Source organism: Gobius niger, assembly GCF_951799975.1.
Source record: "Gobius niger genome assembly, chromosome: 2".
Taxonomy (NCBI): domain Eukaryota; kingdom Metazoa; phylum Chordata; class Actinopteri; order Gobiiformes; family Gobiidae; genus Gobius; species Gobius niger.
In genome coordinates this window covers 25,574,574-25,599,750 of record NC_136853.1, presented here as the reverse complement: position 1 = coordinate 25,599,750, position 25,177 = coordinate 25,574,574, and the positions used below count along the sequence as shown (strand labels likewise).

General features: G+C 39.7%; 1 protein-coding gene across 1 annotated transcript in view; it reads left to right on the top strand.

Annotated features, from left to right (window-relative positions):
- grk3 (G protein-coupled receptor kinase 3) overlaps positions 1–25,177 on the top strand; it is a 40,160-nt gene that overhangs the window by 10,634 nt on the left and 4,349 nt on the right. Inside the window, exons 3-14 of the mRNA XM_079582875.1 lie at positions 15,637–15,710; positions 15,875–15,976; positions 17,217–17,291; positions 17,620–17,681; positions 17,762–17,813; positions 18,010–18,101; positions 18,179–18,278; positions 18,366–18,444; positions 20,600–20,730; positions 21,685–21,779; positions 21,859–21,966; positions 23,683–23,749. Coding sequence (XP_079439001.1) covers positions 15,637–15,710; positions 15,875–15,976; positions 17,217–17,291; positions 17,620–17,681; positions 17,762–17,813; positions 18,010–18,101; positions 18,179–18,278; positions 18,366–18,444; positions 20,600–20,730; positions 21,685–21,779; positions 21,859–21,966; positions 23,683–23,749 — 1,037 coding nt within the window. The remainder of the gene's footprint in view (positions 1–15,636; positions 15,711–15,874; positions 15,977–17,216; positions 17,292–17,619; positions 17,682–17,761; positions 17,814–18,009; positions 18,102–18,178; positions 18,279–18,365; positions 18,445–20,599; positions 20,731–21,684; positions 21,780–21,858; positions 21,967–23,682; positions 23,750–25,177) is intronic.

Below are 25,177 nucleotides of genomic sequence, written 5' to 3'. Positions count from 1 at the left end.
ACTTGGACGTGCAAACTGGGCATGCTCTGTACAGGTGCTGAGACCACCCTTGTTGTAGTTGGTGCCTTTTTTAAACCACCAAGAGCACATCCTACAAACATTACCATTAACCTAAATAAGATAAGATAAGATAATCCTTTATTGATCTCACAACAGAGAAATTCACAGCAAAAATCCTAGGGGGCAGAATTATTACAATAAGGAAATAAGAGTAAATAAAAATAGAATAAAAATATAAAAAGTATAATATTGAGGTGCAGAGTTTACAGTCCTAGTGCAGGTTGTCAATAAGTGACTGGACTGTTTACAGCATGTGCTTCTTTTAGGACACCACAGTTTGGTTCAAACCATGCAGTTTCTTTTTGATTGAATGTCAACTTTCTGGCTGTAAACCTCCTGATACAAGTATTTTATGCGTGATGTAAGCCATATGTCCTATATGATTGAGCTGTGAGATCTGGTACTTTGTGTTGACAAGATGGTGACCTTGATGTTTGTATGATTGCAAACAGCAGTCTGTGCTGAATCGTAATATCTCTGCAGAAAGCAGTGTGCTAGTATGTGGTTCTCCAGGGGACTACAGTGGCCCTGCAGGCATCAGTGAGGTTTACTTACTGTTCTGGGTCTCAGACCCCTGTGAGAATAGACTGTTAATTCTATCTGCTGCCTGCACTCTGCTTTCATCTCTATTCTGTCTCACACTTGTTGCTTCCTCCACTTCCCTTCATCTCACTCTACTTCCTTTGTTTCAGGGTTGTGTGTGTGCCTGTGTGACCATGTGCGCGTGCATGTGCAGTGGTACTCAAAAATGTACACACTCTGGCAGAATTTTTTCTATTTTTTTTGTGTCATTTTTCAGGGAATATGATTTTTTTTTTTTTTTTTCACTCTTAGTTAGTTGTTGTGCAAAGCCATTTGTGGTCAAACAACTCAGTTTACTCTTTTGAAATCATTTTTGATTGATTTAAAAAAATGACCCTGATCAAAAGTTTACAAACCCTAGTTCTTAATACTGTGTATTTAACATCAATGGCGGCTTGGATTATTTTGTGGTAGTTGTGGATGTGCCTCTTTATTTCCATAGATGGTAAAGCTGGCCATTATTTTTGGCAAAATGTCTCCAGTTCCTGTAGATTCCTGGGCTGTCTTGCATGAACTGCATGATTGAGATCTCCCCAGAGTGGCTCAATGATGTTGAGGTCAGGAGACTGAGATGGACACTCCAGAACCTTCACTTTATTCTGCGAGTCACTGAGAGGTCGACATGGCCTTGTGCTTTGGATCGTTGTCATGTTAGAAGTGTCCCATGTGCATCTTCCAGGATAATGAGGAGTTGCACTTTCCTAATTTTTGCCAAACAGTTTCACCATCAAAGGAAATAAAGAAATAAAGAATCCAAGCTGTCATTGATATTAAAGGAGGAAATACACAGTATTAGAACTGTGGTATGTAAACTTTTGATCAGGGTCATTTTGGTAGTTTATTTTGTCATTTTTTGCCACTGGAATTTCTGAAATTTCTGCCTAAAATGGTCATAAAATATCGTCTGATCTTTATTAAAATCACAAGAAGGAGTAAACAGTCTGCTTGAACTGACACCAGCCAACAATTACATATTTTTTATTGGCAATAACATGTATTGCTCTCTGGGTGAGCGATACACAGCGTGGTGCGCAGAAGTCAGAGACGAAGATGCTGCAGGCGACTCGCTCTCCCCACTTTGAACATGTTAATGTTTAGAACAACGACCGCTCGCTCACTGCACTGTTTAGCTTCATCTTGTTATGGACATTAGTGCACGAATCAGCACTGTCGTCTTTGTGAGCAAGTTATTACTACTGATATTCAAAAGTAGTTAAGAACTCCTGGGCCTGACTTAATCACGAGCCAATGAACCAAGCACTAATACATTTTTATCTTGGCCAGCATCTATTGTCCCCCACTCACCAATTTGGACAGTTGAGTTTAGTTATAAATGGGGTTGATCTGTTTATGCACACAAGAAAATGAAGCATGGTACTCAGGCCATTCAGGCCATAGTTCAGTCTGTGTTTTTGTGGAATATTAGGTTAGTGTACAATGTACATATAGCTATTAGTCGGTTTTACGTAAATTGTAAAATGTTTGACATAGGAATATAACCTTATAAATAATCATACTGGGCTTGTAAATACATTGTTGCTGGTAACATTTAAAGGGGGGGTATTATGCAAAATCGACTTTTCCAAGCTTTACATCATGTTATTAAGTCATTCCCTCATTAAAAACATGCCTGAAGTGTTGCCTTAGCACATTCACGTATTTTCGAGTAATCTGTAAAAACTCCGATGGCAGCCATTTTAGGGATAAAACGCCTGATTCCTTCAGGAAACGCCCTCGACCTCCAGGATACGCCTCCGAGCTTTCGTCACCAGCCGAGTAACCAACCACTGCTCCTCAGCAGAACCCCCTCCCCGCAGTGTCTAGCCCCAAGATGTAAACAGAGTCATCATGGAGGATTAGCTTCATGTGTTGTGAACCGGAGCCACAGCAGACTTTTACAAAGACACACATCAGTGTTTCTGTTATCGAAACACCCAGGATTAAAACCGGTGACAAGAACGCTTATTTCAGTGTCTGGTTCTGCGCTGGGCCTTGATGATGCACAGAGCCTCCGGAGAAAGCTAATGCTAAGCTAAACCTCGAGTCATCACGTGAAAACGAGAAATATGCACACATAAAGTCAATAAAACCACCACACACATAAAGAACCGTTTAACAATGATCACACACGGAGCCTGGCTTGCTGATTTGGAAGTTTATTGCTCACATTTCATATACAATGGGTCATAGCCGAGTGGCTTTCTCCCGGAGCTAACAAGCTAGCCGCGACAAGCTAACGGGAAAATTCACTGAATACAAGCAGCATATTATGCATTGAAAACGTCACTAAAACAGGCAACTGCTTGAAGCAGCCTTTATGATGATCACACACGGAGCCTGGCTTGTTGATTTTGTAGTTTACTGCTCACATTTCATCTACAGTGAGTCGTAGCCGAGTGGTTTCTCCCGGAGCTAAGGCACTATTAGCCGCGACAAGCTAACAACCTTCACCTTCACAACATTCATTGAAAACAGGCAGCATATTATGCACAAATAACGTCAATAAAGCAGCAACTACTTGAAGCAGCCTTTACGATGATCACACAATGAGCCTGGCTTTACACATTTGTGGTTTATTGCAGACTTTTCATCAACAATGAGCTGTAGTCGATTATAACAAGCTAACGGGTAACCTCGAAAAACCACTGTCCACCTGCACAGATAATGTCCGTCTTTTGAATCGTATGGGCTCCTGCAGATCCTGGTGTCGTCCATGGGGGTATAGTTAGAGATCCATAGGGCATGGCAGATGCAAAGAGATAGCCTCCAAACCGCAGTTATTTTTCAGGCAAGAGCCCCTTCCAAGCGTCCGGTGTGGAAGGTTTGTCTCCAAATAATATCCTGTGTGGCCATTGTTCACAAAGTGATAAACAGTAGCTCCTTTCCAACAATAAAAATTAAAATGCACCGATCGTAGTTTCAATACAGTTGAGACAACGAGCGCAGTGTTGTTGTGATGCCACAGACAGCGTGTGGAGGGGGCGTGTCGGAAAGGGTCAGAGGTTCTTAAAGAGACAGGGGCCTATTTCAAGTCATTTGCTACCGCCATTTTGAAAGAGCAATTTTATACAAGGCAGTTATTCTAATTTACTGCATTGACAGACCAACAGAAGGTTTCGTCATCATTGTAGTGTGCTATAGACTGGTGCTATGTGGCTGAAAAAAGCATAATACCCCCTCTTTAAATAAAATAAATTCACCATTAAGCAACAATCCCATCCCATAGGCTTATTTGAACCTGCTCATGGAGTCATCCTTGTGACAGATGGACCTACATTATATAGGCCTATGTAAAACAGTATGAGCTTCATTTAGACTTTTACACCAGTTTCTTCATAAGACATGTTTAAGTTCTTTTTTCACCTTTTGTTTGTATTTGGTTTTGATAACATGTTTTTCTGCTTTTCTCTAAATTCTCCGAGTCTCCAATTCAGGGCCAGCCACTTTTACAATTACAGGGCACATGCCACTTTATAATGCAGCTTTGTATGTTTAATTTCTGTTTTTACTCTCAACTGCAGAGACTGAGATGGATGTATTCAGGTCTGTTTCTTGAAACGTTTCAAACCATTTAGTTTTGGTTGCACCTTTTCTGAATTGGTAAAATTCATTTTATTTGTGCTTAATTGCTTCATTTTACTGATACTGTAGTGGACTCTTCACCTGTTAAAATTCATCAAAATCCAGGAAATATGAATATGAAATATGGACGACCTCCAGACCTACCTCATTTAAAAAATTACTTATTTTATTTTATTGCGGCCCGCTACAGTCTATTTCAGCGGGTGTTTTTAACAATTCTATTGTGGTATGTTATCTATCAATGTACATCAAAACAATTTAATGGGACATGTTAGCTGTTTGGACCCTACTTTCATTTGCACTAGAAATTACTTTCTTACAACAGTGAAATGTTTTTTTTTAAGTTGTTTAAAATGCACCAGAATGCAGGTAAATGCATCTAAATTTAAAAATCTTCATGTGATCTGAATGAATGTGCCCCGGTGTGGTGCTCAAAAAAAAACATTCTCAAGGTTGGCAGGTCTGAGTCAGGCATACCAATCACAACTGCTTGTCTCCACCGAGTGTGATTTTATGTTTAAAAAAACCATAAGTGATTTACATGCAGAGCCTGCTCAGCTGTGATTTGATTCAGAACTCCGACCTTTACACACATGCACTTTCAGACAGATCTGAAGCAGCTCATTCGAGAAGAGCTGCTTATGTTTGTACACAGGCCCCTTTTCAGACCCGGAAGAGATGCCTTCATGCCCCCAGTGCTGAGTGCTGCTCGGGCGACTATTTGCTCAGAAAAGGGGTCCGTGTGACCAGCTGGTGATGCACTTCTCTGTGTATGGTTAAGGCTAATTTCTCGGGTTAACTGGGTTGTCCTACCCTATATCTCTCACATGTACAATTTAGAGCAGCCACATTTCAGCCATGTGTACTGTTTGTAAAAGGCTTTAGATTTCGTCCTTGAGCTCAACAGGCCTTGGCCACTGTCATGACAACTGCTGTCAAGCAGAAGATAGTGTTTTATCCTCAGGGGTAGTGTTACAAGTGCACTTTTAGTAAAGGGTAAATGCTGTGTTTTTGCTTAGTTTTATCCAAATAACTTATAAACTAATGTACCCTTTGTTTCATACTATTCTTTTTTCCAAACGTATCTGGCATACCTAATAAAGTAAATATATTTTTAGGCATCTTGAATGTTTTAAAACTTCTACCAGAAATTATAAATGCTTTCACATGAAGTCTTGAGATTGCTTTTAAAATACATAGTTTTCCTCTTAACTCTTGCAAATGTATGAATTGCCTTCTGCAATACCTTCTACTTCTGTATTTGCTTTTTGTTGTTGCCAGGGGTACTGCGTGTACACTGGTTTAGATATACGGCTAAACCATCAGAACGATCAGAATTGGGAATGTGATTTTGTTTTGATTGATCTTAATTCTCAATTCAATCAGATTTGATTTAGATCTGTGTTCATTAATGTGGTGTATTTTACCTTTTCTTAGCTGAATACACACTGTGGACTAGGGCGCGACCGATACAGAGTTTTGCGATCTGATACCGATATGAAGGGGTTGGCATGGCCGATAGCCAATACATAGGCCGATATTATTAGTCATTTAATTTTTGTTTTTTTCCAGATAGCCTATAGCTAAACATTTGATAGGAAAGTTTTCAATCATAGAAATATATCTAATAGATGTTGACCAAGGCCGATACTAACATGCACCGCTGATATTTTTTGAAAAAGTCTGGTCTATAAAGCTTCTAAAAGTGTCAGTGTTGAACTGTGACAGCAGGTGGCGCTGTATATTTGTGTTTAGTAGGTACTTTAGAGGGAGCTTGTTTGGAAGACAAAAATCAGTAGATTCCAAAACAAAAAAAATGGTAAGTCTCTATCTTGTATGGTTCCTACATTATAAACAAAAGTCAACACATAAAATGTATAAAATAGGTAGTACAAACTTGTGACAGATTTGTCTCCGCCCTCCTGAGGCCCAGGGAATTGTGGGAGGGCTCATTTTAAAGCCCTGATTGAGCGCTTTCCAATGAAAAAAGTTAATCCCTTTCACTTTTGGAGATATCAGCATTTTTATTGGCCAATATCGGCCGATAGCTGATTTTGTAAAATACCTCTTATCGGCCGGATGACCCAATGGCGCAGATTGGCAGCTTCACTTCCATCCGTCTACCCCAGGGCAGATGTGGTTATAATAATAATACCTTGCTGCCACTGAGTATAGAGCAGAGCTGGGTAGAGTTAGAGTAGCCAAAATATTTACTCAGGTACTAGTAACAAAAAGTTAGTTCCAAAGTAGTGATGCAAATACTACTTTAGTAAGAGCAAAAATAATATTAAAAATGTTACTCATAGCATTGAACTGTGTGAGTGTGAAAGTCTGATTCATATTTCTGTTATGGCACAAAGTATGAGAAACAAAACTTTCAATGTTAAAATCCTGTAATGTTCCAAAGAAAATGCCATGAAATATAATAAGAATTAATTTGAATAAAGCACACAAAACCTAAAGTACATTGATGTGTCACATGAAGCTCTTGCAACTTTAAAGATTTTGCTTTTTTACACTGGTAAAAATCTTTACTTAGCTGAAAGACAATGTCTGTACTAGTACAGATGTTTAAATGTAATATTACTCAAGTAGAAGTAAAAAATACTGTGTGATTAAACTACACTACGAAGTACAGTTACTTGGAAGCTAGCTCAATTTTATGTTTGCACATTGTCTGTGTTGAAAAAAACGAAACTTCAAAAAGTTTCTCAATAAGTGTGTAAGGCACAAGTGTAATAATCATTCCTCTGAAATTGTCTTGTGAAGTTCCCTCTGGAGCCAGCACTGCCCTGAAAAAGAGATGTTTAATCTCAGTGAGACTTTCCTGGTTAAATAAAAGTCAAATGTGCACACTGCAAACCCGTCTAAGGAGGCTACTCTTTCTGCCTATAGCCATGGACAAGTAGAGGAAGTCGTGTTGTGGTTATTGTCCCATAGTATATTTTTTATATTGCTTCATTCTCCTCTGTAGTGCTGCTGCTGCTGCTGCTGCTGCTTTATTCTTCCTAATGTACCCCCATGCTCTCATCTTCCTCTCAGTGTTTTTGCATTCTCCCTCTCCATCTGTCAGACTTCTGGAATGGATGATGGAGAGTTGTGTGTTGCCTAGCAACTGGGGTTGCCATGGGAACCCTACCAGAACTGCTGCATTTGCTTGTCGACAGGGAGAAATAAAATTGATTAAAGGAGGAATATAATAGGTGATGAAAAGAAAGGGGAAATAAAGACACTGTCCGGACATGAGCTAAATACGATGACAGAGAGATAACAAAAACTCTCTTTAACCAGAAAACATGTAGTTGCTTGACTAATCTGTCATTTCAAGTGATCTGCTGCAGCTTCAATGAAATGGGCCCAAGGAGGCCTGTGCAAGTTATCAAAATTCAATTACGACTTTGATTTCTCCACTTAACAATTAAAAAACCAGAGTAATCGAGTGTAAACAATTATTAAGGATGTCCTCACAGTTTTCCCTATAGAGCAATTAGTTTGTAAGCAGCACAACTACATGTGTGGCTGCATTTGTCAGAGTCAAATATTTAATAAATCTTCATAAGTCACTCTTGTGATAATGCCACTGATCCATGCTCACCCTCTCTGAATTCTGAAGTTTTAGCCTCTTCTGGAACATGTCTTGAAATAAAAATTTAAATTTTTTTTTATTTATTTTTTTACACATTTCTGGGCAAAATTCTCATTTCTGCAACGCATGTGCAGTAAAATCTGTGCAGGATTCTTAGACAAGTTAATATATGAAAGTAAAACTTGGAGAAAAACAATGTCATCAATCATTTAATTTTTAATTTCGGAAATGTGTGCTAGGTTAATGCTGAAGCGAGCTGTTCAGTGTGAACAGTCATCACATCTTTGCAAATGAGCCCGAACTGCAGAAATATTTGCGGGACATGGGAATCGCAGTCTAAAAGCATCGTCATTTATTATTTTGTTCATGCTGTACGACCAAACTACCACAACTCTCTGTTGTTCAGTCGTAACCTTGATTCCACAATAAATAAATAAAAAATGTGCAAATCGCTATGCATATGCTAATGCTAGCGCCGGTATAGCTAACATCCACAGCAGCTTATAAATGCTGCTGATGAAGAGGGTCTGCGTCTTCTAGAACATCAACATTGCAAGGAAAGACTTATCTTTTTTGTGCTTCCATGGAGCCTTTAGAGTAGAGTCAGAACTCTGGTAGAAAGTATGTCCTTTTGTTTTTTGCATATTAAGTAGCGGTGTGGGTACGTCTCAGCCTTTCAGAGTAATACAATAGAAGTGGGAGGGCCTTTAGACGCCAATATGACTGAAATAGCATGTGTCTGTCTGTCACAGTGAGCGTTATAACACTGCATCTGCTGCTGCTGTGGTGTTTACTACAGGTTTTATGTCTCAACTCACTGGCTTTTACCCATGTTTGCGCATGCGTAGCACAACTCAACACTGACCAAGCATGTATTTCAGAAGTGAGGAATTCTATGAAGTGTTACAATAAACAAATAAGAGAGATTTGGCCTCCAGTCATAAAGTTTAAGAAAAAAAAAAAAAAAAATGCAAAATGTTTATGGAAACTTTTCTCATCCTCCGGAACTATTTTCAGCTCTTGTTCGAATGTATAGGGAAGTTATATTTTGAAGGCATTTTTGGAGGAAGGCTTTGGAGGTGTCACTCAAATGGAGTGAAACTTGGCCATTCTCATCATAACATTGTATGTACAAACCATCCGCATGATCTTTTGATTCTCATTACCAAAAAGGATCCTTTAACAGCTTAAAAATGTATGGGTTTTTTTCTGTTATAGTATAGTACATTAAAGGGACAGAGTTTGAAAATGTTAACGTTAAGTATTTTCCTCCCCCTACATGTTCCAGCCATGTCCTAATGTGTAGAATGAGCCCAGACCTGTTCACCACAACTGCCTCTAAAATCCTGCACTGTCATTCAAAAAGAAGTTACTTCGGGTCTGAATTGCCGTCATGCAGAAGCTTAATATAGAAGGTGCAGTTACACGTATGACCTGAGGTGGCTGTAGTGAGTATAAAATGGCCAACTTGCATCTAGCCCCTTTTAAGTCTCAGTTTAACCATGAAGTTAAAGCTTTCGTAGTCCTAGTTGTAGCTTCCACAGTGAGCAAAAACGCTGAAGGACACTCATCCTCTGAAACGGCATTCTCATCCTCTGCCATAAATTAAGTCTGTTGCGATAGATGAGATTTCACATTTTGGTAATGATAATTTATGATTCATATGAATAGTATAGAACAAGACTGCCCAAGTCCCCTTCTCAAATTGAATGCTATAAGAAATTCTAGAGATAAGAATCAGGTTTCAAAAACAAGTTACTGAGTCTGCCTGATGATTTACAACCATTAATGTTCATGTTTTACCAAGATACTGGGAAGGACTCCACTAGTTTTGCACATAACCACAACTGATGTTAGTAATAGTTAGGAACATTAACCTGTGATACATACGCGAGTATGAAACTTGATGTGTTGATGTACCAATGCATCAAGCTTCTATTTACTTCACGGTGAGAAAACAGACAAACAGACAAGAGGAGTTATTCTAACTGAATAAGGGTGTTTGTCAATCCCCAGTCAAGGTGACTTTGGGTACTAGGGTTGTTCTGATATACCAGTATTGGTATGTGGAGATACCACAGATTTTACATGAACCTAAACTGATGTATTTTTCTCACCAAGAATCTATCAATGGTAGCACCATTATGTTATTGTTATATTGATTTATGCAGCTTAGTTAAATACTGGCTGTGGAGACTCTGTATGATCCAAAAACAATAATAATCATCAGAAATTAAACAGCTTGGCGTCTTTTAACAACGTTTCACTTCTATTTGCTTTGTCTTAGCTCTTTTGGTTCCCTCCACCTTAGAGCCTCTTGTATAAGACTGATCTAGCTTGGGTATAGTTGACATTCAGACCTTTATAATTAATTCTTTTCATATTAAAATTTTTAAAGGTCTTTTCGAAGTTCATTCATGGAGTTAGGCAGTGTTGAGGACAGCGTCTGGTCAAGTCTGATCCATTCTGTAGAAAGGCCTAACCAGGTAAAGAGAATTGGCACTAGCTATAAACTCCATGTCTGATTTTCCCCTGTCAATGAAATGGTCCCCAAGTTCAAGTCGAGTCACTGCCCCATACCCAGGTTTAGTAAGCCACTTGAGATGGGTTAAAAAAAAAAAGTCCTGGAGGCAAGTGAGCAGTGACTGGTTAGTCCGTAGTCATTCAACCAAATAAAATTGACAAGAAAAAATTACATTTAGGTATTTGTTTAATTGAACCGCATCAATAGTAACACCAAGTATCACCAAAACAGTATCACCAAAGCAATGTGGTGATATAGACTGACAATTATTATTTTAACATTGTTTTGTTTTGTTTTTTTATACCAAAAAAAAAAATCCATCCTAAATGATTGCATTAACAGAATATTCAGATGAAAAGCTTGGTCTGTCAAGCCACACAAACCTTTTGGATAAAAACCCTCACATTGTGCATAATGTCCGTGGCCTCCCGGCGGCCCACATCATTCAGTGTTCACTGAGTGAGAATGAACCTTTAACAGGACAGAGACAGTAGCTGCGCGGCCTGCATCTTTGTCTGCAGGACCTGCTGTGCACATCTGCTCTGCTGCTCTGCTCCAAAGACCGTGACCATACGACCATACTGTCCTGAATTCAAGGCTTTTGTTCCTGATCCCAAACTGTCCTGATAATGATCCTTGTCCCGGACCAGCCTGATTAAAGACCAACACACACGCCTTTAAGACGGGTTATTATTGTCTGAGAGATCGCCAGAGCACACACTACGGGGCGCGATGACGCTCCATCCCACACCCCGGCAAACCTGTCCTATAGGCTGCAGATGTAGCAGGGGATTTCTGCCGATAATACAGTTTGGTCTGACTGTTACAGAGGCAGGGATCACTGTAAACTTTGAGACAGAGATGAGATCTGCAGTAAGAGGCAAAAAATAACTCAACACCAGTATTGGAACATGCAATGTCTTTCTCACACTTACAAAACTGCCTCTACTTCTTTTTCTCACTATGGTGCTTTACACACTCATCCCTGTTCTAAATTGTGTTGGCAATCAGCGGAAACAAAACACTTCAAACAGTCTGCCGTGATGTGCCGCGCCTTGTGAAGACCACATGTTTCAAACATGAGGCCCGCGAGGTTTAATCCGGCCCATTCTTGTGGAGCGTATATTCCTGTGTATGTCAAAACAATGAGTACGTCTTCAGCCCATTCCCGTGCAGATTTATGATTTTTCTAGAGAAATAACCAGAATTCTTAATCCAGTCACTAGGGGGCAGCCAAAATGTAAAAAAAAGAAGAGGAAAGCGTCCCGCCCGTGTCCAACAGAGGGCACTGGCATTATAAGATCAGGACATAAACAACACATTATAGCCACGAGGTAAATGGTCAGTCTGCCCCAGGTGTGTGCCCAATGTGTGAGTCTTGAGTGGGGAACAACGGATGCAAATTAGCCCATGGCTTCAATCCGGTTTGTAAGAATACATGAGTTCCTAATGGATTTGCAAAACTGATTTGAAGATGCTTGTTTTAAAGATCGTGATTAGCGCTGCATAATAAAAGGCTATCGTTCTGACAGAGTTGGGGTCACTGATGGCGGGGAAGCTGGCCTTGCCAAAATAATGGGAGGAAAACACTATTAAAGGAAATCATGCAATTTGTTACCTTGATCTGGACATATAGTCACGGGGCAGGCAGCGGAGGTTCTGTCTGCATGTATGGCTGAGGTGAGTCAGTGGCTCAGTCAAAATCAGTTGGTGCTAAATTTAACTAAAACTGTTTCCATGTGCTTCTCTATTCGAAAACAAAACATAGACCAAAGTTGTGTCTTCTCAAACTAAGAGACTAATGCAGAGACATAACAGTAACAGAGTCACCAGAGGCTCCATCATTCACAACTGTACAATTCCACTCTGCGAGACTTCATTTGGTCAGTCTGCCATTTCGTACTCGGGTCCGAAGCTGTGGACCTTATTACCCAGAGAACTTAAAACCATATCTGAGTTTAAAATGTTCACTTCTAGGGTTAAGTCTAGGCTGAAAACAAACCAAAGCTGTACCCATTTGTAAACAGCTCTCAGTCTGTGTGAATGTAGGTATGAGCGTATGCAGAATGTATGAGTGTGATTAAAAAAGTTCTAATACAAATACTTTACTTTACTTTATTTGTTTATTTGGAGAGAACACTCAGTACAGTTACTTTGTGTAAATGCGCCAGATTATGTTGTATTAATGTATTTTATTATTGTAAATTGTGTAGAAAGGCCCAACCAGGGACATGAGCTGTGAATTAGCACTAGCTAAAAGCTCTATATGCATCGCATCAGCTGCAAACCTTTATTGTAACTATGTTGATATCATCGCCCCTGACAAATAAATAAAAAAAAGGCATGTGTAGCTTAGCTTCGTCTCTTGCCCGGATACCTCCTCATTTGCCCCTTCCTTGTTTCTTGTAGCGCCTCTAGTGACGCCTCCAATGCTGCAGGTGTGAGGGGCTCTTGGTGCCTCTTCAGTGTTTCAGTAGAAGTTTGTAGGTCTCAAATGTCTTTAACTCATGAACTGGCTGTTTGTTTACTTTAAAAAAGTTGCTTTCTTCTTCTTTGCCCAAGTACAAATTATACAGTGTTAAGGTATTAAATATAGCTTAACCCCTTGCTCCTACAGGTCAGACTCCATCATGGTCTGAATGAGTGAATAAAATAAAATCATTATACAAAATGTTGACATTTCCGCTGCAGAGCATTGGAGAGGGTTTGGGAAAGTTAAGAACCATGATTTGTTTAGCATTTGCCCATTTTTTAATTTATTTTATATTCTTGCTGAAGTTCCCATGGAAAGTCATATTTGGAACTGATCCTACATCGGTGTATATTTGCTCAGCTTCAGCAGTTGTGGGTGATGAGGATGATGAAGGCCACAAGAGGCTGTCATGACGAGCAGTTGGTATTTTTAGATCTTTCAGGTGATCTCACTAATGAGACAAAGCTCTGAAGAACTTGCGTCTTATCTGTACTCGCTCTCTGCATGTGTGTGTGTCTCTGAGCAAGGCTGTGTGCCCTGGAAGAGGCTATTTGTTGAATTAACTGGGCAGTGTTGAAGTGTTCAGTGATTAAGGTTAATCCTGGAGTCTCTGTGATGTAAGAAGTGCCATTTTCCACTTAGTACCTCCTGTGCACTGGCAAGAATATAAGATCTGAATGGCTGCCTGTTCATATATAAATGTATGCTTGGTTGTCGGGGCATTAGTACCATTGGCCACCATTGTTGACTCATGTACAGTGTGAGATCGTTCAGTTTGTAATGACCATAGAAGGGGAAGTGATGTGTCACATCTGGAGAAGAGATAAACCACAGGGGAAGAAGTGACACTTTGTGATAGTGAGTTTTTCGACTAAACAATAACAAATGTTCAGTTTGATTTTATTAAAGGTTTTAAAAAACAACTAGTAATGTATCTGTTATTCTGCAATAAACATTACTTGTTTTTGTCAAGGTACCAATTTTTTTTAAAGTAGAACAGAAAAATGTATTTGAGTAAGTTAGAAGTAGAAATACTCACTTTAGTACAACATGTCTCACAGTAAAATGTCCCATCATGTTTTGAAGGAGAAAGTAGTGAACAGAATCTTGTTAGCCATCTATTTTTGCTTATAAGCCATGTAATCAGGTGACGTCACTGAAGTAGACTGCAGCTACACAGTTAAGCTGGCCATCGCTAAGTCCTGTTGATGCATTTGTTTGACTTGAATACAGTAGCAAAAGGTCACTGTCCTCTTTATCTCAGGTGTGTAGCCTCTTTGTTGCAAACAACTTCCTTCATTCCTCTCTTGGTGTCTTTGTCTATTTCATTGTTGTGCATATAACACAGTATGTCACAATAGCTGAATTACTATGGCAACAGTCACTGACATCTCTGCAAGTAACTTGTTTCGTCTCTAATGATAGGTTTAGCTTATAAATCAACACCAATGTGCAATAGTAATGTGTGATCATGATCAATGTATCAGGCAAGAACGGGCCTAGCTAATTAATTGCTCATTATTACATATACTTTTTATTTTTAAACAAGCTGATAGAAATCAACAGGATGTCATCCGTAGTGAGTGACACTATTGAGTTGTATGTTTTGTCATGATTTGATTTTTCCTCTGTGCAGCACATTGCTAATGCTAACGTCCTAGGGTTGAAGCTGTTTCTGTCCTTGTTTTATGCCTCACGAAATAAAAAATAATAATTAAAAAACCCACACATGGTAGAAAATAAAATCTTTACATTGAAGGTAAATAGTTGCCCGGAGTAGATTTCTGTTTACGGTACGTCTTGAAGCTAAAGGCTAAATCTAACATTAATTTGATGCATAATAATTGTCAAAATTGGCCCCAATCTAAAGTTATTTAATTATGACAATTTTGTTTTTAAAAGGGGATGTTACACAAAATCAACTCTTAGAGCCCCTCATTTACCCTGAGTACATTTTACTTTTACACACATCTGTTACAAAAAATGGTAAATGGTCTTAATTTATACAGTGCTTTTCCGCATTATACACCCAAAGCGCTTTACAGCAAGGAAAGCCCTGCCCCCATTTATGCAGACTTGATTGCTTAGATTAAAATTTCCCTCTCTCTTTTGCTCTTTGTGTTCGTCTCTGTCTGTCACATATTTTGTATTTAAAGGGATATTTCTATATCAGCTAGCCTGCATTAAAAACGGTCGAACCCGCTCCACAGTGCACCTGAGGCAAATCGCTGATATCGTAGAAATGCGCTAGCCTTGCACTAGCCTAGCACCACGAAACTCTTCAAATATATGAACTGCATGAATTACAAAAAATTATATATCTAGCAATCAGCAACACTCTGGATAACTAGGAAATGAGGCCCTATGTCGAAAATCATGAAATATCCCTTTAAGTGCAGTTTTTTAACCAAGGCGGCATTGGCAATGGGAAGTTAAAAAAAAAAAAAACTTCTTGCTTTTAAATAATTGTATCATCTATTCATGCATTTATCCATCAGATAATAACCTAGTGTCAAACATGAGAGAAATGAGACCCGGACAGAGGGTGGAATCAGCACAGATTGAGAGGAGCCGAATGACAGAGACTGCAGGCCTCACTTGGCCCCTGCTTCAGTCTGGAGGCACTGGACACCACTTCCTATAATAATTATAATGAATAACTGTGCAAGAACTGAAAGGGTCTGTAATATTGAAAAGTTGAATAAATGCATGTCTGCCATGTGAGCCCATCAAAATCCCTCCGGTGCTAACGGTGTCACCCGTGCCAAGGTTTGCTGATCCCCCTGGTTTAGTGCTTTTCTATTCTGATGATTTGTCTTCGATTTTCAGGCTTCCTGCTGTTCAAAGACTTTTGTTTGAATGAGATCGACGAGGCCGTGCCACAACTCAAGTTCTACGAAGAAGTAAGTCCGTCTCTCAAGTGTGCTGTTAGTGTACTGGATTAAATCGCAGCGTGCATGGGATGGGTGACAGATTAAAGGCTTAATCCCTACAATTCAGATTTAGCCCTGGAAGGTTTTTTCGTGTTGTTTTGTGGCGCTCAGACGACTAGGTGACTCTGTTTCAGATTAAGGAGTACGAGAAGCTGGACTCAGAAGAGGAGAGGCTTAGCCGAAGCCGACAGATTTACGACGGATACATCATGAAGGAGCTCCTGTCCTGTTCACATGTGAGCACACACACAGTCTCTCGGGATCACACTCAGAGCATGACTAAAGAGTGGCACTGCCTCTGCGTAAGGACATGATGCAAAGGCCTGGTACAAAAGCCTCATTTGTATGTTTGGGTGTGCGCACAATAATCTTTTTCTTTAATTGCCAACTTATGCAGAGTCATTCAAAATTGCGTGTCAAATCGATACATTTTATTAGACACAGACATTTCTCAACAGGAAATGCCAAATTTGCTTGTGAAACATTGTGTTTACTCTGCTACTATTATCATGTGTAGATCATGTTTTTGTGTAATATGGCCCCTCACATACAATACAAGCCTCAGAACCTTGAATCTAAATGTGTTTTGTTTGTTTCTTACACTTTTTTATTCCCACCCACATACTACTACTGCAGAGCAAAAGGAAAACCGAATTTTCAGCCCAGTGGGCAACAGTGTTTAAGAGGATTTGACAGCTGTTTGAACTTAATTTACGTGTTTTAGTAGAACTTCATCATTTTGGTGTCGAAAGATTTGACTCCGTTTGAGCAGTATGTCATAGGGATGAGTAAACTGATACCATGGTATCGCTATATCCGCCTTTTGAGTATAAATACTGGGTAAAAGTATCAATGCTAATTAGCATACATAAAATGTTTATTTCTAAAACCAGTATCGGTCATTTCATACACGTGAAATGACCAATACTGGTAATTAGGGTTGGGCCATATCGTATCGCATATTGTTATTGTGATATGATTTTGTGATATCATTGTAATTTTTGATATCATTGTGGCACGATATCATTTATGTTAAGCTCAGCTCCGTCAGAGCAGCATAAACACCGACTGTAGGACAACGGGGGCAGGTGCTTAAAAAGTGAAATGAAATGAAGGAAGTAAACTACTTGATTAGGTCATTTTTGCGATGAAATTAGTATGACGCCAAAAAAAGAGAATGAAATATCTTTGCATTAATCTTCCAAACTGGCGTAACGCTGGAATTTTAAAGTCACTTGTCCGTTGTACAATTATATCATCAAATATATTGTTATTGTGATATTTCTTTTTAAAATCGTGATAGAGATTTTAGGCCATATTGCCCTGCCCCACTGGTAATTCCACCCATATGAAATAAACAGTATTGGTCTCGATATCGACTGAAATGACCCCAAATTGACCATTTTCATCGATAGGAAGGCAGTTCAATAACATAACATTGTGTAATAACCCCTCTTCATTTTCTCCCTGACTCAGCCTTTTTCAAAAAAAGCCGTGGATCATGTGCAGAGTCATTTGGCAAAGAAGCAAGTTCCTCCATCTCTTTTTCAGGTAAAACCCTCGTCAGCTTGTTCTTTTGTCCTGCAACTTTATTTACTTATAGGATGCCAACTATTACAACCTACAGTAACGTCCAACCTGCTTTGACTGGCTTATACCGGATCAGGGACAAATTGACTTGGTTTCCTGTGATTGAAAACACAAATAAAGATGCTTAATAAGAATACTGCGAAGACGCCCTTATGCAATGTTGAATTTAGATGTTAAGGTTTGGAAGTGTCTGTGTGCTATGCTAGAACTCTGTTTATTTAGATTTGTGTGACTCAGTGACTCAGTTTTAAAGACTCTCTTGCTGTTGTGTTTCTGTGTTTGCCTACAGCCATACATTGTGGAGATCTGTGACAGCTTGAGGGGCAAGATCTTCCAGAAGTATATAGAAAGGTACGGCGGCTGCAGATACAGGTCTGATGCTACAGTTGTTGTACATTGACTTATCTTACACTGCCATTTGTTCATTTTAGTGACAAATTTACGCGTTTTTGCCAGTGGAAGAATGTGGAGCTCAATATTCATGTGAGTTGTGACCAAAATGTATTCGGCAAATAGTAGTAATGTAGTAGTAATGCTTAATGTTTCACGATTTGATGTAAAAACACAGCTCTCGTCGTTGCTGCTGTAACTTTGACGTGACAGATGTGAATGCATTTGACATTGACCATTTGAATTGAATTTGTTTGTTCATTCCTTCCGTTGTACTTGTTTTTTCCAGCTGACCATGAATGATTTTAGTGTTCATCGGATCATTGGCCGAGGAGGCTTCGGGGAGGTGTATGGTTGCCGGAAGGCAGACACAGGAAAGATGTGAGCAAAGATGGAGATAAACCAGATAAACTACAAATACTCTCATAAACTAATCATTTGGCATTGCGCTTTGTCAGGTATGCTATGAAATGTTTGGACAAGAAGAGAATTAAGATGAAGCAGGGGGAGACGCTGGCTCTAAATGAAAGAATTATGCTGTCACTTGTTAGCACAGGGGTATGTTTTCACTCTTACAACCTCGTCCACAGAAGTTGCACTAAACATGTCTGTGCTGACGATTCTTTCATGCCTTCATATTTGCAGGACTGCCCGTTCATTGTGTGTATGACCTATGCCTTCCACACGCCTGACAAGCTGTGCTTCATTCTGGACCTTATGAACGGTAAAGTCTTCAGTATTGCACAATACAGGTGAAACTTGCAAAGTTAGAATATCGTTAAAAAGTTTATTTATTGCTGTGATTCTAATTTAAATGTGAAGCTAATATATGATATAGACTCATTACATGCAAAGTGACATATGATTTTGATGATTATGGCTTACAGTCCATTTTCAGAATACTGTATTCTATTTTTATGAGATGTTTAATTTGAGGTTTTTACAAGTTGAGCCATAATAATCAAAATTATAACAAATAAAGACTTGACATATCTCACTTTGCATGTAATGAGTCTATATCATGTATTAGTTTCACAGTTTAAGTTGAATAACAGAACATGCACTTAGGGTAGGGCGATGTTCCTTAAAGGAATAGGCCACCGTTTTTACATACTGAGATATGCTCTTACCTCACTTTAGCCGAGTTAATATATCCCCGTCTGGTCTTTGTCCGTGCGCTCTGTCACGCAAACGGAGCACATACGCAGCCTCTCCCAAATGTCACATAGCTCCAAAAAAGCTCACGATAGAATTTACCAAGCTCTTCCACGTGTTCCCTATTTAAATAAAGTTACGTGAAGTGTTTTCATGCGAAGTATACACAGAAATGTAGCATGTCGATTTTATAAGCAAATAAAAAGGGGGACTATATTGTGAGGCGTAATGATACGAGGAGCAAAACGTCCGCGCAGTAACTCCTAAAGACTTCCCCCGCTCACTTCCGTCAATAACCTTTAGGAGTTACTGCGCGGACGTTTTACTCCTCGTATCATTACGCCTCACAATATAGTCCCCCTTTTTATCTGCTTATAAAATCGACACGTTACATTTCTGTGTAAATATACTTCGCATGAAAACACTTCACGTAACTTTATTTAAATAGGGAACACGTGGAAGAGCTTGGTAGCTTCTATCGTGAGCTTTTTTGGAGCTATGTGACATTTGGGAGAGGCTGCGTATGTGCTCCGTTTGCGTGACAGAGCGTGCGGACAAAGACCAGACGGGGATATATTAACTCGGCTAAAGTGAGGTAAGAGCATATCTCGGTATGTAAAAACGGTGGCCTATTCCTTTAATTGGCCGTTGATGATGTTTACAGTGAACCATTGTGATGGACGATCATATCGTTTTTAAAGACATTTACATAGCCTATATAGAAGCTGCATATTACTATTTATGTTAGGAAAATGTGAGATTGCAGGATAAATGGATCTAAACTAAACATGATTTGAACACAGTCATGGAACACGACTTTTGCAACAGAAATTTGCTAAAACTCGTGCGTAAAGTCTGAGAGGAAAACGACTTAAGAGCGTCAACTCCTCAATACCAAGGCTCTTATCACACTAACACGAATGTAAATCGGAGCTTATTATTTGCATTTTCTCAGTTTTAACGTAATGTTTAAGAAACAGTGGGTGAGCGGGACAATATGTACACGTTTGCGCCGTAGCTTACGTTTTTGAAGCTGCTCCACGCGCCGCCCGGTCCGTGAGCTCGTAACTTCGTAACTCCTGCACCGCCTCTTTCTCTCCTCTCTCTCCTCTCTCAGTCCTTCGTGAGAATAATCTAAACCCATGCGTGCTCAGCTAGCTCCGATGTGAGAACCATCTCGTCATTTTAAAACGGTTTAAGTTTCCGTACGCAGCAAAGCAAAGCAAAACCATGCACTGTTAAACTCTGAGCTGGAGAGAGAAAGAGAGAGAGCCCCGCACGTCAGAAATAGAGCAGCGCTGCGTCTTTACTTTAATAATTACGGCTAACACATCATGGCTTCTGGCAGGCCACTGAAACTAGCGCGCATATTAGTTGTATTCGTGATTGAATTTACAGTGCAATCCCTGCACAGTTTTAAGGTTTACAAGGCCTACAGAAGATCAGAGCCTGTTTGCATCACGATGCATCACGATGCCCGTGGCATCACGATTGTGGCTCTCCATCGTGATGTTGCCCATCCATCACGATGGACGATGATATCGTCCATCGGCACAACCCTACATGCACTATTTAACGATATTCTAATTTTCCGAGTTTACATCTTTGGTTTGTGTTCACTGTATCACTATAACGTAACTGCTTTCTCTCTGAATGGTGACATTTTAACAGTTTTGGAGCTTGTTGGGCTTACAGTGTATTATATTGCTGCTGTGTATGTTCAGGAGGTGACCTACATTACCACCTTTCTCAACATGGAGTGTTCAGTGAGAAGGAGATGCGGTTTTATGCAGCTGAAATTATCTTGGGACTGGAGCATATGCACAATCGCTTTGTTGTCTACAGAGATCTCAAGGTAAAGAAACCTATAGGGCCCGACCGATATATAGGCCCATATTTTAATAATAAGTCATTTAATTTCTCTCTCAAATAGTCTGTAGTTAAACATTTGTTATTTTGGTAAAGGTTTTGATCATAGAAATGTATAGAAATATATCTAATAGAAGTCGACCGATATGGTTTTCTCAAAGGCCGATGCTGATAAGCACCACTCATATTTTATTTATCATCTACAATCCTGTGTATGATGCTTCTAAATGCATCAGTGGTGAACTCTGACAGCAGGTGGCGCTGTATGAGGGGAATAGGACTCAATTATGCAGGATATTCATGTTTAGTAGGCGTTTCACAGGGAGCTTGTTTGAAAGACAAAAATCGGCAGATTCCAAAACAAAGAGTAAATCTCTCTCTTATGCTTCTGAAATTAGACACAAAAGTCTGCAACATAAAATATATAAAATAGGTGCACAAACCTGTTTCTGCGTTCCCCTGAGGCCGAGCTCTTTCCAGAGTAAAAGAAACGATAAGTCTCTTATCAGTGTCGGTTCCTGAGCCAATATTGTAAAATACCCAAATATCGGCTGGATATATCGGCCAGGCCCTAGTCCCTTATGGGCTTGTAGTTTCAGATTCTGTTTGGGATCCTCCCGATTCCCATGTTTTACTGGTTGTCATAATATTGGCTGTGTCTTTCTGGAAGTCAGGGAGCAGACGAAGGGCTTCAATAAACAATCCATCTTAATGCAGATAATACTTGGTTTGACTGAATGTGAGTGAGCGATGTGGTGTAGAGCATAACCAGGCCAGGAGGCTTACTGTTCATGTCAAATATTATCTGTGCCAGCGGAAATTGTAACTCAAGTCATGAATTAGCAGGCTCTTCAACAATGTTTCCCATACAGATGGTGTTATAGTAACTGCAATTCTTTCAGCTTGAACCTCAGCATCTTTCTTTTGCTTCTTTGTGCAGCCAGCGAATATCCTGTTAGACGAACATGGACATGTCCGCATCTCTGACCTTGGTCTGGCCTGTGATTTCTCTAAGAAGAAGCCCCATGCCAGTGTGTAAGTATGCAATATTAATTACGGACAAAAGGGTAAACAGACAGAGTGTTTGACAAAAGCTTTGCCTCCTCATTTGCAGAGGAACTCACGGCTACATGGCTCCAGAGGTCCTTCAGAAGGGAACGGCGTACGACAGCAGTGCTGACTGGTTCTCTTTAGGCTGCATGCTCTTCAAACTCCTCCGAGGGTAAGCAGCTTCTTTCTTCTTCCTTTTTTCATCTCTCTTTGACCCCCAACTGCTGACATCTTTTTCCCTTCCATCCCCCTGCTCTCCACTTCCACCGTGTTCGGACGTCCTGTCAGCTTTGCCACTCACACTACACCTTTTTTGAGTCCACTCTCGCCTTTTCTCTGTGTGCCTTCTTTTCTCAGTGCGTGTTTGGTGTGTTTGATCTTGTTTTGTGTGCTGCGGTGTGTGTTTGTTTGATCCGGAGTGTGTAAATGCCAGAGGTCTGAGCCCTGTAGGTCAGGGAGCAGGGAGCGGGGTAGTGGTGTGTGTGCGTTCATGTGTGAGTAAGAGGGAAAAAGAGAAGTGCATGTCGTGTCTTTCCATTGATGTTGGCTTCTGTCTGTTCAAGACTTAAAAAAGGAATAATCAATGAATTATTGAATGGTTATGCATGTGATGTCATAACATAGCAACAGAAAATTGAGTGGCTATTTCTGCCAAGTTATTCTTCTGATGTCTTTTAGTTTGAGGCTTAATTTCTATTTAGATTTAAGTAGAATTTGCATAATCTCTGTAGGTCTTTAAAGGTTAGCTTGGACAGCCAAAACTATTCTAACCAGTAAAATAAAAACTGTTGCTTGTAATGAGCGTTTCAGCGCATGGAAAACTGATCTTGTTTTTCTCATGAACAATCCTATACGCTGGATTTTGAAGCTGTCTTTAACTGACGACGACACTGTAACGCTGCTGCTTGAAAAGCTTTATCTCTGTGGTAACACTGGATGTGTTTCTGACCTGCAGTAACCCAAGTGCAATATGATAAAGCAGCTTTTGCCTGTGATGCGGACATCATCTACACATAGATATAATGCTTTGACTAAAAACTGCAAAATATAATTAGATGCTTAAGTATGCTTGAAAGTGCTAGAACATAGTTAACACAATTATATTTAAGATGTTTGCTAAAGATTGTACCCAGCTTTTTTTAGTTTGGCCATTTTTTGTGATGTTTATAGTTTCACTTCCTTATTGGACATCGACAGGAAGTGACATAGAAGAAGGTTAACTATTTTAAATTGTTGCCATGCCAACCATGTTAAGTCAAACTTATAAACAAATGAATGAGTCAAACTGCTGTGGAACTTCACCTTTATCTATGTCACTTCCTGTCAGCAGCTTAAAAATTTAAATAAAACTAACTTTTCTGCCCAACATTTCTTCATTAAATTTTCTGCTTCACTAAACTAAAATGATAATTATGCAACTGTTATCCTTCTAAATAAGCCATATTTTCAAAAGCATTAAAACCTGTCACATGCACTTTAAGTGTTGTGTATTGTTTACCTTTGTAAGTCAGTGACCTCACATGACCTGTCTCCATTTGCGTTCCTCTCAGTTTGTCAAACTGTGATAGTGCTGGTGGGACTTGGGCTTCTTCAGCCGGTACTCAGTCATCTGCAAATTTAGACTCGATTCATTTTAATTAGAGATCTTTACCCTTTTGTAGTGAGTTAAAGTTAGGTGTTTTGTTCTGATTTGGTTTACTCCCACTTTAAACATAATTTAGTCCAATTGAGGTCTAATTTAGCCCCTTTTGGGACTTGATTTCGTCCTGATTTGATCTTAATCGAGGCCTGTGATACTTTTTACGAGGTGATACTTGGTATGAAAAGTTTGAGAACCATCACTGTAGAGCAGTGCAGTGGCATTAATTCCTCTCCCCTCTACTTTCAGGCACAGTCCTTTCAGGCAGCACAAGACCAAAGACAAACATGAGATTGACCGCATGACGCTCACCATGGTAAGACTTCTCCCTTCCTTAAAGACAGGTGTGTCCAGTAACATAGAGCACACAATGGAGGACACATGCCCTGTATTACAAGAAGGCACTATGTCAACACTGAGAGCACAGCCTTTACTCAACCCTGCTCACATGGGCTGGGTTTTATTTACTTTACTGAAATGCAAAATGCACAACTGCACTACAAGTTACAGCTGCTGCTTGTTTTTACAGTGCGTGTTTATTTAACTTTCCTGACAGACTCATTTTTTATATTTTGAGGGTCATTGTATTGGCCACTGTCACTGAACAATACATACTGCTTGTGGCAGATACAGAAATATAAGATAATGTAAAGATTCGAGCATGTAACATAAGGAGCCATGCAGGAATTTTAAGATATGCATATCAGGGTTGACCAAACTTTATGTCACAGCGATTTTAACGGTAGCATTTTTTTTTCTTTTCGGTATACATTCGCATTTTATTCTATCTGTGCAAATAACATGCTACCTTAAACAAATGTTAGCTTTGGCAAAAGCCTAGTTTTTGTACAACAGAATCAACAATTGCAGTCAAAAAATTGCAGCAATATAGCAATCGTTGCATCTCTAACAGTACAAACTGCTTATATTAGTGAGAGACATGAAACTGGTCTTTGGACATTATTTGCCTATTAATGTGACGCTTGCAGCTGGCTCACTGACAAGGTGAGTTTGTCATCAAGGTGTGAGTCAGTCAGTGACCTCTGAGAGTTATCTTACAGTGACGACCTTATTCATTTGTTAACTCAAAGAGTTCAGCATCAGTTAGTTTATGTCTAATTTTACCTTTGTTAATGTCAACAACCTTCGCAGTAAAGTTGGAAAACTGGGAAAGTCGCTGCGCAACAACAACAACAGTATTTCCTTAACTTTGCAGGAGGAGCAAAACGTGCATCCATACTGTATGGGCTTACTATTGAGAATGAAAGGGAAAAGTTAAAGAGTAACTAACCCCCAAATCAACCATATCATTAATGGGTATGTAATAGTGTTGACTACATGTCTTTAGTGCATATTTGTTAAAACGCCTGTGTGGCGCCCTCTGTGTTAAAACAACATTTCAATTTCGCGGCTGCCGTGTGTGGTTTGCTGTAAAGATGTGTGTGTGGGAGGTGGCAGAGGAGCAGAACTGACTGACGTAGAGCAAACCACACACAGCCCTGGCCCCGCCTCCAGTGAGGGGGGAGGGGGGGAGGGGGAGAGGGAGAGGGCTGTTTACCTCCGAGCAAAGGCTTGTTAGTATTTTAGTAACTTTGTTTGATACAGGTGCCGTCACTGCTGCTGGAGTTTTACATCAGAAATGTGTTTTATTGGGGAGAACTGGCTCTTGGGCAGAGATAGTAATGTTCCTGCAGAATAATGTTTAATTTGAAGACACTGCTTTTATGTTACATGTTTTGTCACA